Source organism: Sorex fumeus, unplaced genomic scaffold (genome assembly GCF_029834395.1).
Source record: "Sorex fumeus unplaced genomic scaffold, SorFum_2.1 ptg000002l, whole genome shotgun sequence".
NCBI lineage: Eukaryota > Metazoa > Chordata > Mammalia > Eulipotyphla > Soricidae > Sorex > Sorex fumeus.
Genome location: NW_026606059.1, coordinates 11,611,210 through 11,625,732, shown reverse-complemented (window position 1 = coordinate 11,625,732; position 14,523 = coordinate 11,611,210). Strand labels below are relative to the sequence as shown.

At 42.8% G+C, this 14,523-nt stretch overlaps 1 protein-coding gene across 1 annotated transcript in view; it reads left to right on the top strand.

Annotated features, from left to right (window-relative positions):
* DECR1 (2,4-dienoyl-CoA reductase 1) overlaps positions 1 to 14,523 on the top strand; it is a 52,873-nt gene that overhangs the window by 18,646 nt on the left and 19,704 nt on the right. The window contains exons 3-6 of the mRNA XM_056112588.1: positions 3,069 to 3,271; positions 7,901 to 7,958; positions 8,087 to 8,173; positions 12,110 to 12,257. Coding sequence (XP_055968563.1) covers positions 3,069 to 3,271; positions 7,901 to 7,958; positions 8,087 to 8,173; positions 12,110 to 12,257 — 496 coding nt within the window. The remainder of the gene's footprint in view (positions 1 to 3,068; positions 3,272 to 7,900; positions 7,959 to 8,086; positions 8,174 to 12,109; positions 12,258 to 14,523) is intronic.

The following is a 14,523-nucleotide window of genomic DNA, read 5'->3' as shown; positions in this document are numbered from 1 at the left end:
TTAAATATGAGAGAATTGCAGAGATTTTTGTAAGCAGTGTGAGATTGTAAGCTGTAAAGTGTAAGATAGGGTGATTCATTTTACTTTATTTATTATTATTATCTTTTTTTGGGGGGTCACACCCGACAATGCATAGGGGTTACTGCTGGTTCAGCACTCAGGAATTACTCTTGGCAGTACTCAGGGTACCAAATGGGATGCTGGGAATCAAACCCAGGTCAGCTGCGTGCAAGGCAAATACCCTACTCGCTGTGCTATCGCTCCAGCCCCAGGTAGGGGTGATTCATGTATATTTTTATTCTAAAAATATTTCACCCACTTAAAATATAACAAGTATTTTGTCTATTCATAAATATATTATTCAGAAGACATGTGAATAAATATTTGATTTTAAAAAGCTTAAGAAGTTTTAAAAATTGAACTGGAGTCCTAGTGCAGCTAGGAGGGCATTTACCTTGCATGAGTCGACCCGGGGTTGATCCTCGACACCCCATAGGGTCCCCTGAGCTTAACAGCAATGATCTCTGAGCACAAAGCCAAGAGTCAGCCCTGAGCACTGCTTGCTGTGGCCCAAAAACCAAACAAACAAACAGAAAAAGAATTTAGAATATAAATTTCTTTAGAGATTCAAGGACAGAATGTGATATTTAATTCAAATTATTTTTGTTATAAGACAAAATGCTTTATATTATTTTAAAAGTTATACTTCAGTAAAAATGCTGCAAATGATAATGCTGCCAGTTATATAGAATGCTTACTATGTGCTACACAATATTCAGGGCATTTTTACTCATATGAACTCCTGTCATCCTCTGATGTTACATGCATCGGATTGTATTGCCTTTATTTGTAGAAGAAACTGAAGTACCACTTTCTGATGGTCATGCCAATGTGGAGAAGATTCTGTAGGATACAGTTTATTTATTTATTTATTTATTTATTTTTGCTTTTTGGGTCACACCCAGCGACGTTCAGGGGTTACTCCTAGCTCTACACTCAGGAGTTACTCCTGGTGGTGCTCAGGGGACCATATGGGATGTTGGGAATCGAACCCGGGTCAGCCTCATGCAAGGCAAATGCCCTACCTGCTGTGCTATCTATCCAGCCCACATAGGATGCAGTTTCGATCAAGAGTTCATGCTTTTAGCCACTATAACTTTTTAATTTTTAAAATAAACGTGTTTTATTATCAATTAATTTTTTATTCAGTCACTGAAGTTACAAAGTTTTTCATGATTTAGTTTCAGGCATACAGTTTTACCACACTGTTCCCTTAACCCAGTGTCCCCTTCCCAATTCCCCCACCAATGTCCCCCTCCACATTTGCCCCCCACCCACCTCACCAGTCTGATACTAGGAGAGGCTCGTCACACACACACACACACACACACACACACACACACACACACACACAAACACACCCCATAGATACTCCCCTCTCCCTGTCTCATTTCCCAAACCCTCACAGATGGCATGTTTCCTACTGAATACCAGTTCTCATGTTCTTTTTTCTATTGTCTTGGGGCATTATTATTCCCCCATTCTCTTTCTTTATATCCCACATATGAAAGGAATTATTCCGTGTCGATCTCTTTCCCTTTGATTAAGCATGATACTCTCCAGGTCCCTCCAGGTAGCCGCCAATTTCATGACTTTACCTATTATGTCTGAGTAATATTTCACTGCACCTGTAATCCCATCAACAGCCAAGATCCAGAGACTATAAACCCAGCTCCTGGAAGCGCACAGCCGCATTCAGGGCCGCGCGACATCTTATCTCATTCTTACTTTGGACAAACCCGGCAGGCTACCGAATGTAAACTGCCTACATGGCAGAGTCTGGCAAACTCCCCGTGGCGTAGCCAATATACCAAATACCAGTAACAATGATGGGTCTCATTCTCCTGACCCTGAAAGAGCCTTGAATATGGCACTTTTTAAAATCTCAGGGCTAGGATGAAGGAGACGTTACTGGAGCCTGCTCGAGGCAATCGATGAACAACAGGATGGTCGTGATCATGAATATTTCATTGTATAGATGCACGATAGGTTCTTTATGCTGTCATCTACATACAGTCTTGATCTAGTCATCTATTCTTGCACACTTCTTTATATAGTCATCTATTCTTGCACACGTGGGTTGTTTGTAGATTTTGCCTGTGGTGAATACCCATTGTGGTGAATAGTGCTGCAAGGAAGACGGGGGTGCAAATGTCTTTTCTCCATTTAGTTTTAGGGCCCTTGGGGTATTAACTGTAACTTTACCATTTAAAAAATATAAAGTAACAAAATAGGAGACTAACACCCAAGAATGGCCGAGATTAGTACCAGGAATTTTGCTCCATGGCTTGGAGGCCAGCCACACATGCCCTAGCAGCTCAGATAGAGAAGGGAGCACCAAATAAAGGGTGTTGGGAGGATCCTCCCAGGATGGGAGAAGCATGATGAAAGTAGACTATAAACCAAACATGATTGCCACCCATTGGCTCTTTTACAAACCACAACACCCAAAAGGAGAGAGAGAACAGAGGGGAATGCCCTGCCACAGAGGCAAGGTGGGATGGGGGTGATGGGGGGTGGGAGGGATACTGGGATCCGTGATGGTGGGAAATGGGCACTGGTGGAGGGATGGGTATTTGATCATTGTATAATTGAAACCCAAGCAAAAAAGTTTGTAAGTCTACAACTGTACCTCATGGTGTCTCACTAATAAAAATTAAAAAATAAATAAAAAATAAAAAATATTACATAAAAATAAATAAAAAGTCAATACTTTAGTACAGTGCCATTTTATTTATAATGAATTTGTCTTACTCTAAGAATGTGGTGAATTATTAAACTCCATGGTAAGTTTTGAAAAATGAATCTTGGACCAGAGAGATAGTACACTGGGCAGGGCTTTGCACTTGGAGGAACCATATGACACCACATATGGTTCCCTGAACACCAGCAGGAGTTAACCCTGAGCACCACCAGATGTGGCCCCCAAACTAAACAATACTAATCTTATTATGTGAATAAATAAGAATGATGTGTACTAATTTCAGCTTCTTTTTTCTTCTTTTTAGTTTTTCAGTAATGGAACTCCAATATTATACCAAAGCACTGAAGCTTCTCAGTCCAAGTTCTTTCCACCCCTCCAAAAAGCCATGCTGCCACCGAACAGTTTTCAAGGCAAAGTGGCCTTCATTACTGGGGGCGGCACTGGCCTCGGGAGAGGAATGACTACTGTTCTGTCCAGCTTAGGCGCGCAATGTGTTATAGCCAGCCGGTAAGTACTGTTCAGAAAACAAATGCATGCTGCAGTGTTGGAAAGATGTTGGCCAGAGAGGTCTGAATTGCTTCTTCAGCTTCCTGGAATGTCTTTGAGATGACTAAGAAACCCTCTCCCAGCTGTCTTCGTCCCCAGCTCTTGAGACAGGCTTCCAACTGTGGGCCAATATTCCTGGAATAGAGAAGGATCACTAAGACAGTGATGGTTGGAGGAATCGTTTGGGTGGTGTGTGCTGAAAGTAGATAAAGGACCAAAGATGAAACCTTGCCATTTGTTCCAACATGGGTGTAATTAGAGGCTGAGATGCTAAGTGAAATTTTAGTATCTGTATTGCAACCCATAATGCCCAAAAGTAGAGACTATGGGGGAAAATGTCTGCCATGGAGACAGGGGGAAGGTGGGAAAAGGAGGGGCATACTGGGGACATTGGTGATGAGGAATGTGCACTAGTGGAGGGATGAGTGTTTGATCAGTGTATGACTGAAACTCAAACATGAAGGCTTGTAACTATATCTCAAGGTGATTCAATAAAATTATCACTGTCACTGTCCTCCCGTTGTTCATGGATTTGCTCCAGCGGGCCCAGTAATGTTGTGAGACTTGTTACTATGTTTGGCATATCGAATACGTCACGGGCAGCTTGCCAGGCTCTGCTGTGTGGGCGAGATACTCTCGGTAGCTTTCTGGGCTCTCCGAGAGGAACAGAAGAATTAAACCCAGGTCAGCCATGTTGGCTGCGTGCAAGGCAAATGCCCCACTCACTGTGCTAAAATGAAAAAAAAAAAAAAAAAGGAAATTCTCTTGCATGAAATCAGTTGTAGTTGTCATTTGTGATGCTGGAAATTATGATGTCTATGGGATTGATAGTGTGTTCTGTTCCTAACATCATGACAGAATTTTTTCTGTGTGTGCCTGAAGATGAAGTAAAAATTTAGCACACACAAAGGCTGCTTTGTTTCAGTTTGAGGGATGACAGTTACAATAGAGTTAACCTGTATCCTGGTCATGATTATTGGCCTTTATTTCCTGTAAAATGGGTAGATATTTTAAAACATCTGTTTTTGTTGATGATAGTAAGATCATGAGGTAGGAAATTCTTACTAAGGCATATCCTAGTACCCTATTACTACCCTCCACTATATATCTGCAGTTTTATATACCAATTAAAAATAACCTACCACTTTCAGTTTTCAAGGGGGTGAAATGGGGTTACTCCTGGCTCTGCACTCAGGAATTACTCATGGTGGTGCTTGGGAGACCATATGGGATGCCGGGAATTGAACCCAGGTTGGCCGTGTGCAAGGCAAACACCCTACTTGCTGTACTATCACTCTGGTCCCGGGTATGAAATTTTAAAGTAGAGATGTAGTGATCTGAATGACAAGATACTGTAAAGTTCCAAAGTGTCAATATGTAAAGGGCCAAAGTAATTTCTTTCACGTTTTTAATGAAAATCAAGCATGGCGTTTTTAAATAGTGCCTTTTATTTATTTATCTATCTATTTATTTATTTGTTTATTTACTTTTGCTCTTTGGATTACACCCTGCGGTGCTCAGGGGTTACTCCTGGCTCTGCACTCAAGAATTACTCCTGGCAGTGCTTGGGGGACCAGATGGGATGCTGGGGATTGAACCTGGCTTGGCCGTGGGCAAAGCAAACACCCTACCCACTGTACTATCGCTCCGGCCCCTAATAGTGCATTTTAAATTTAATTTTATTATTATTATTATTATTTTGTTTTGGGGTCACACCTAGTGGTGCTCAGGACTTTTTCTGACTCTGTGCTCAGGGATCACTTCCCGGCAGACTTGGAGGTTTTGGTGCATTTTTTGAAGAATGTTAAAATATTTTCTGGAGTCAGAGAGATAGTACAGAAGGTACTTGCTTTGCATGCAGTCAACCCAGGTTCTAGCCTCTATCCTCTATCCTCTATCCCTGTCATTCTATTTTATCCCCCAAGCCTGCCAGAAGTAATATTGAGTGCAGAATCAGGAGTAAGGCCTGACCACCACCAGGTGTGGCCCCCAAATAAAAATAAAATACATTTACAATAGCCAATATCTGGAAAAATCCCCAGTGCCTAATGGCAAATGAATAGATCAACCTCAGTGTCCAATGACAGATGAATAGCTAAAAAATTGTGGCTATATATATATATATATATATATATATATATATATATATAACAGTAACAGCAAGTCTCACAATTTATTGTGAGACATTACTGGTGCCCGCTCGAGCAAATCAATGAACAGTGGGAGGACAGTGCTACAGTGCTACTACGACTTATCCATAAGAAAAGATGAAATCTTGCCATTTGTTACAACATGGGAGTAATTGGAGGCTGAGATGCTAAGTGAAATACTTCAGAGGAGAAAGACTCGTTTATATGTGGAATATAAGGAAAGAAAGAGAGGAAGATGATAATGCCCCGTGAAAAGAAACCTTTAGACTCTGATAACAGAATTGAGGCTATCAAGCTGGGGGCAGGAAAGGAGAGTTGACAGAGGCTGTCCCAGCAGGAACTCAGGACAGTGGTGGGTGGGCTGTGGCGCAGTAACATTGTTTGTCTAAAGCATAAATATTGGTGCTATCATAAACTGTTCATTTAGTGTTAAAAATGATAAGGTATTTTCTTCATCACACTAATTTAGACACATGATCTGTTTCATTCTGTATCTCTTTTCAAAACATGAAGTTCTGAATGTACCTAGGTTACCCCGATCAATCCTTTTTTAAAAATTTATTTATTTATTTATTTTGAATACCCATCCTCCACCAATGACCATTTCCCATCACCACGGATCCCAGTATCCCTCCCACCTCCCAACCCCCATCCCACCCTGCCTCTGTGGCAGGGCATTCCCTTTTGTTCTCTCTCTCCTATTGGGTGTTGTGGTTTGCAAAAGAGTTAAGCCTGATTTTCAGGAAGAAACGTTGGATGATTTACTTTCCATTGATCACTTTGTATATAAGGAGATGTCGCGGGCATGCAGGAACCAGGACTTTTGTTCCAATCAATACTTTTGATCTAAAATCTGTTGACCTCATGGGCCAGGAAAATAGTACAGGAGGTCAGGCACTTGCTTTGTATGTGACTGAGACCCTTGTTCAAATCCTCAGCAGCACATAAGGTGAACTAGGAGTCAGTCATTCCTGAGCCTAAACCAACTCCCCCCTCCAAAGAAGGTAAATATATATTTAAAAATATACAGATGGCCATCAATTTTCTGCAATACTATAGATTTTTTTTTGCTTTTTGTGGGTCACACCCGGCAATGCTCAGGGGTTTCTCCTGGCTCATACACTCGGGAATTATTCCTGGTGGTGCTCGGGGGACCATATGGGATGCTGGGAATTGAACCTGGGCCGGCCAAATGCAAGGCAAACACCCTACCTGCTGTGCTATCACTCCAGCCCCAATACTATAGATTTTTGAGGCCAGCCGCACATGCTAGGGGAAAAGTCAGCTCAGATAGAGAAGGCAGCACCAAATAAAGGGTGTTGGGAGGATCCTCCCAGGATGGGAGAAGCATGTTGAAAGTAGACTATAGACCAAACATGATTGTCACCCATTGCCTCTTTTGCAAACCACAACACCCAATAAGAGAGAGAGAGAGAACAAAAGGGAATGCCCTGCCACAGAGGTAGGGTGGGATGGAGGCTGGGGAGTGGGAGGGATACTGGGATCAGTCGTGGTGGAGAATGGACACTGGTGGAAGGATGGGTATTCGATCATTGTATAACTGAAAACAAGCACAAAAATTTGTAAGTTTACAACTGTACCTTATGGTGTTTCACTAATAAAAATTTAAGGAAAAAAAATTGAGCACTGTTATTTAGGTTTTAAATAGAGTCTCGGTCCTACAGTGTTCCAATACTGAAGCCACTGCCTGTGTGGGCATCCCTCCACCAGTCACCCAAGGTTGTACATCAGATAAACCTGACAAAAGCGCCACAGCAATCTGACCAATTACATCAGCACAAAATGGAGAGTCAAGATGAACAGACACTTTCACAAAGTAGGCATGCAGGTGGCCAACAAGTATAGAAAAAGGTATTCATGATAATACAGATTTTTAGTAGTCCAAACTTACATTATACCATGAATGTATTTTTTTTCTAAAAGAGGAGCAGGTATCAATCATTTAATTAGAGAAATAAATTTAAATCTCTGAGGATACAGGAAGGAACTAGTTTATAAATGAGTAGTTTGAGGCTGGAGCGATAGCACAGTGGGTAGGGTGTTTGCCTTGCAGCGGCTGACCTGGGTTTGATCCCAGTATCCCATATGGTCCCTCGATCACCGCCAGGAGTGATTCCTGAGTGCATGAGCCAGGAGTATACCCTTTGCATCACCAGGTGTGACCTCCCCCCTTCAAAAAAAGTAGTTCAATAAATTAGTGTCTGGTAGATAAAAATCTGAATTTGGCTTCCTGAATTTTAGAAAATTCTATCAGTGAAACTGATATTTTATGGATATAGCATTTTCATCTTTTTCAAAATATGTAAGTATGCTTAAAGAAATTTAATAATATGGTTCTCGTTATTCTTTTATTTATGGAATTAAAATAAATAAATAGTCGTTTCAGAGCTTATGCAGAGTATCATGTATTTATTTCTAGGAAGATTGATGTTTTGAAAGCTACCGCAGAACAAATTTCTTCCCAAACCGGAAATAAGGTACATTAAAAAACAGTTATTTTATTCAGATTTAGGAATTATAACCCACTACAATAATTCGTTCATGCGTTTGAGTTTGCAAGTCTGAAACACAGAGGGTTCTTTTTCTACTCTGTGCTGTTTTGCAGGTGCATGCTATTCAGTGCGATGTGAGGGATCCTGAGATGGTTCAGAACACCGTGTCAGAAATGATCAAAGTTGCAGGGCATCCTGATGTGAGTATAATGGGGCTGAGGACTAAGAAGCGTGCGTTGTTTGATGTTGGTACAATACTTGCCAGGACGCTCTGATGAAATATTGATGTGAGCAAGTGCTCTGTGGAAGAAGCATCTAGTTTCTATCTTTAGGGAAAAGCCAGTCCTGCTTAAAGGCCGAACCGCTCCCTTTCAGGAATACTTCAAATTGCATTTTCAATCATATATAACAAACTAAATTTCACTTTATTTAATACAATTATAAAATAAGAAGGGCAATTATCCAAGAGCAGAATACCTGGTTTGAATGATTCATGGCCCATTCTTTCCCTAATAACTTTTGATTATCAGTGGAGAAGAATAACACAAAGAAACTACAAGAACCTAGACTTCTTTTTTTATTTTCTGTATTTTTATTTTGTTCTTAGGGCAATCTGCTGGTGCTTAGGGACTACTCCCAGCTCTGTGCTTGGGGGTCACTCCCAGGAGTTTTGGGGGACCATGTAATACCAGGGATCTAACTAGGGTCGTACACACAGCAACCTATGAGCCTTGTCTCTGGCCGTTTGCTTTTGATAATGTTTGACTCTGGGGTCCAGTCCTCTGTCTCTATTATTATTATTATTATTATTATTATTATTATTATTTTTGCTTTTTGGGTCACACCCAGCGATGCACAGGAGTTACTCCTGGTTCATGCACTCAGGAATTACTCCTGGCAGTGCTCGGGGGACCATATGGGTTGCTGGGAATTGAACCTAGGTCGGCTGCGTGCAAGGCAAACACCCTGCCTGCTGTGCTATTGCTCCAGCCCCTGTCTCCTTTATTTTTAACCATAGATTAGAATTCCCTTTTAAAAACCTGAGATCTATAGTTATTTTCCTATTACCGGTTCCTACATTGGAAAGAAGACATTATCTCTAGTACAGTATTTCTCAACTTGTAGACCCCCTGAATATTCCAGGGTGGCCAGAGTTGAAAATTGCATAAATGGAGTGGGGTACACAGGAAGGAATCACGATTAAAGGGGACCAACACAAAAACACAATGCACGAGAGACATATGCACTCCTATGCTCAAAGCAGCACTGCTCACAGTAGTCAAAATCTGGAAACAAACGAAATGCAAGAACAGATGACTGGATAAAGAAACTATGGTACATACTCACAATGGAATTTCTTACTGTCAGCAGTAAGAAAAGATGAAGGCATGCAATTTGTTACTGTGTGGATGGACCTGGAGAGTATTAATGTTGAGCGAAGTTAGTCAGGGGGAAAGAAACCAACACAAAATGATCTCTCGTGTGGGATATAAAGAAACACAACAGAGGACTAACACATTTCCAAAGGCAATAGAAACAAAGAACAAGAGAACCAGTTTTCAGTAGCTGTCACTGGTGTGTGTATGGGGGGGGGGGGGCGGGCGGGGGAGGAGTGGTGGGAATGGGACAGGGAAAAAAAACACTATGACTTGCAAACGAGGCAATTTGCCCTGCCACAGAGGCAGGATGGGATAGGGGGTATGGGAGGTGGGAGGGATACTGGGATCCGTGGTGGTGGGAAATGGGCACTGGTGGAGGGATGGGTATTTGATCACTGTATAATCAAAACCCAAGCACAAAAATTTGTAAGTCTACAACTGTACCTCATGGTGTCTCACTAATAAAAATAATAATAATAAAAAGAAATAAAAGAGGTGAAAAAGACAAAAAAAAACCACTATGACAATGGTGAGGTGTCATTCTGGAGGGAGGAGAGGGCATGCTGGGAAGCAATAAAGTGTTACACATTAAATCCCATCAGTAATAGTTCTGTGAACCAAGTGCCAATAATTTAGTTTAAAAGAGGCCTGTCATAGAGGCAGGCTGGTGGGTAGGAAGGAAACTTGAGACATTGGTGGACTAAAGTAGACACAGGTGAAGGGATTGTTGTTGGAACAGTGTGTGCGTGAAATTCACTCATGCATAACTTTGTAATTTCCTGTGATACCTGGCCTGGCTGACGGGTAGATTAGCTGCTTGTGCCCCGTGCCATTAAGGAGCAAAGAGAAGACTTTTAATAGGCTAAAGATATTTCCAGGCCCGTAATATTGACTATAGAACTCAGTGGAATCGTGAATGATGGTGATAAAACAAAAAGATCAACCAAGAGTTTATTTTTTTTCATTTCATTTCATCATCCTGTTAATCGTCGATTGCCTCGAGCAGGCCCCAGTAACGTCTCTTTCATCCTAGCCCTGAGATTATATTCACGGCTCTTTAGGAGAATGAGACCCATCATTGTTACTGGTATTTGGCATATTTGGTACGCCATGGGGAGTTTGCCAGACTCTGCCCTGTGGGCAGGCTACATTCGATAGCCTGCAAGTTTGTCCAAAGTAGGAATGAGATAATATTCTGATAACATGTCGCGCGGCCGCCTACTGGCCCCGCCTACTGGAATTTGGAGGATCTGGGTGGAAGATGCTCGACTCCAATTCAAGTAGGCTTGGAGGTCTCGGCCCCGGAACCCGCATGGCTTTGTCCCTCTGCCAGTACCTTCATGTGTGCGGAGAGTGGTCTCAGCATGGTGGTGGCTGGTCCTGGAGGTCTTCGGCTGCCGGAGCCCCGGTCGGGGCGGGGAGGAAAGCTCGACCCGCTCCCCTCCAAGGGGTCCCGGCGAGGGACACCCAGGCGCGGGGGCAAAAGACTGCACTGTTCTCGTCCGGGATCTGGATTTTATAGTCTCTGAGTCTTGGCCGCTGATGGGATTACAGCCGAAGACCTCCAGGACCAGCCACCACCATGCTGAGACCACTCTCCGCACACATGAAGGTACTGGCAGAGGGACAAAGCCATGCGGGTTCCGGGGCCGAGACCTCCAAGCCTACTCGAATTGGAGTCGAGCATCTTTCACCCAGATCCTCCAAATTCCAGTAGGCGGGGGTCACACCCACCACCTGGCCCCCTGGCCCCCTGGCGCCGTGTAATCCCATCAGCGGCCAAGACTCAGAGACTATAAAATCCAGATCCCGGACGAGAACAGTGCAGTCTTTTGCCCCCGCGCCTGGGTGTCCCTCGCCGGGACCCCTTGGAGGGGAGCGGGTCGAGCTTTCCTCCCCGCCCTGACCAGGGCTCCGGCAGCCGAAGACCTCCAGGACCAGCCACCACCATGCTGAGACCACTCTCCGCACACATGAAGGTACTGGCAGAGGGATAAAGCCATGCGGGTTCCGGGGCCGAGACCTCCAAGCCTACTCGAATTGGAGTCGAGCATCTTCCACCCAGATCCTCCAAATTCCAGTAGGCGGGGGTCACACCCACCACCTGGCCCCCTGGCGCCGTGTAATCCCATCAGCGGCCAAGACTCAGAGACTAAGAGTTTATTGGGTAAGTTAAATCCAAATCACACTGGAAGTTTCAAGGCATTGCTTGATATTTCATGAACTACAATATAGTCACATAGTAAATATGCTTAATCTCAATTCATTTTCTTAATAATGGACTCTACCCTACTTTTCAGCCAGGTATTACGTTTCTAATTTTGGATCTTTAGGAGAAACTTTTCATAGGCTCAAAAAAATCGATTTCTCATTACTGTTTAGCACAGCGGGTAGGGAGTTTGCCTTGTACATGGCCAACCTGGTCAGCTCAGGTTCGATTCCTCCGCCCCTCTCGGAGAGCCCAGCAAGCTACCAAGAGTATCTCGCCCGCGCAGCAAAGCCTGGCTAGCTACCCGTGACATGTTCGATATGCCAAACACAATAACAACAAGTCTCACAATGGAGACGTTACTGGTCCTGCTCGAGCAAATTGATGAACAATGGGAGGACAGTGACAGTGACATTACTGTTTTATAGATGACACTGAGCATCGATTTTATTATATTATTTTGGTGGGTAAGTTTCAGAAATTAAAAGCTGAAATGAAAAAAGTATGCTATCTAACAGTTTCTATTACTTGTCTTACATGTCTATTAGATCGTAATAAACAATGCAGCAGGAAATTTTATTTCTCCCACTGAAAGACTCACTCCTAATGGCTGGAGGACCATAACTGACATAGTTCTAAATGGTACTGCCTTTGTTACATTAGAAGTTGGCAAACAACTAATCAAAGCACAGAAAGGTATGTAACTTATTTTTGAGTTGAATTTCTATTATGCCCTGAGATATGTTTAAGAGTCCATGAGATAGTGTCTGTACTGAAGGTCTTATCAATAAAGGAGAATCAATAGACAGTGTCTATACTTGAACTTCTCTCATAAAGAAGCAAGATACTAAAAGAATCACTGTTATGTTACAATATGAAATGTAATGAGTACATTGGATGCCTCAAAACAGGAATATTTATTTGGGCTGAATTTTCAAATATCTGTGTGGAGAAAGGAAAAAGACTGGAAATATGAATGTCATTGTGCCATTTCCCAAGTCTAATTGAAAAGCAAAAGAGTTTAAAGTCTTTTGAGAGATTTGTTGTCATTGGAGATGGGGAGAGAAAGTAGTGGGACTTGGTTTTGGGGAGGTGGGTGAGGTATAATTTGGAAAGTTTCTAGTATTAAAATAAGAAATTTGATGAAATGGGGAGTTATTTCTGTGTGGATTTTTCTTGGAGATATCTCATGAAGATATGAATGAAAGTACTTGGTGAAAAGATTCCAGGCAACAGCATGGGGAGTGAAAATAAGGATTGAGACCATTCAAGAAAGTGAGGCTTGTATGCAGATGGAAGAAGGTTTGGGGAAGAAATTAGTAGATTTTTTTGGAAGATGAGATCAACAAGCCTTGATGACTGGATGAACGGGTATTTGGCTATGGTTAAAAACTTGGGCTATGAGGACATCAATGAGGTTGAGAAAATTAGAGGCAGAATAGATTTAGGGGCAAGTTATTATAGAGAATGTTTTTACTTGTTACGATGAACAAGGGCTGGAGCGATAGCATGGCAGGTAGGTTGTTTGCCTTGCACGCAGCTGACCCAGGTTCGATTTCTCTGCCCCTCTCGGAGAGCCCAGTAAGCTACCGAGAGTATCTCGCCCGCCCAGCAAAGCCTGGCAAGCTACCTGTGATGTATTCAATATGCCAAAAAAAAAAAAACCCAGTAACAACAAGTCTCACAGTGGAGACGTTACTGGTGCCTGCTCAAGCAAATTGATGAACAAGGGGAGGACAGTGCTACAGTGAGTGCTACAGGCATAGATCTAGGTACCCAGAGATAGGACGATGAACAAACTTTGTTGTAAAAGTCAGAGCAACATAAATGGCAAATACATGAGTGCGTCATAGGTGTGACAGATCAACATTTTTTTTAGATCAGCATATTTTTAATCTATTTACTAGACACTTATTGACCACTTTTGTGGAGTAGAATCTCTGCTGACAGCTGCAGGTGGGACCTGACAAACAAGGGTGTTTTCTTAGAGCTGAGCGCGTTCTGAGTGAGGGCCGGGGAGGCTCCTTGTGTGCTCTGCAGCCTCCCCTTTGGGTCTGGAGGCTAGGAAGGAAGACTTGACCAAACCCTTTCCTCTGGTTCAGAAGCCTTTTCCTTCTCAGTTTTCTGTCCACTGTATTTCATGGGTTACTCTCAAACCACTTTGAGAAAGGATGTAGATACACACTGAAGGGTTGTGTGTATGTGCTGATAACTTGCGCCCTTTCTCCACACATTCCCTGAAATTAAAACATGGGGGCACTGGCTTCTACACATGTAAAGTGGGAATCATTTAGATTTGGGATTTGTGTGACTTCTCAGGCTTTGTGTTGTTTGTTTTTCTTTGTCTGTTGGGAGGAGTGGATGGCTGGGGAGATAGACCGAGTGAGTGAGCTAGCCTGGTGTGCCTTCCTCTTCTTTCTTTCCCTTTTTCTGTCCCAGGATCATTGATCTTTTGTCCCCCCCCCCCCCTCTCTCTCTCTGATTTTTCTCTCATTCCAGCTCCATCTCTTAGACAGTTTTCTGCATCTGTCTCTGATGACTTTTCACTCTTGGTTCTGAATATCTCTATCTTACGGTCTTTCATCACATGCTGATTCTCTGCCTCATTTAGTCTTTTTTATTTCTTCCCCAGCTCATGTCTGTGACTCTTTATTTCTGCCAGACTCTCCTCTCATTATTGTCTTTCCTTCTACTATAGACTTTGATCTATTTTTATTCACACATTGGATTAAAATTCTATGGGTTTATAAAAAAATTATTAGCCAAGTCTTTTAAAAAGATGGACGACATTTCCCCTCCCCCCCCCCCTTGGGTCACACGCGGCTATGCTCAGGGTTACTCCTGGCTCTGCATTCAGGAATTACTCCTGGTGGTGCTCAGGGGACCATATGGGATGCTGGGGATCGAACCCAAGTCGGCTACATGCAAAGCACAACCCCTACCCGCTGTACTCTCACTCTGG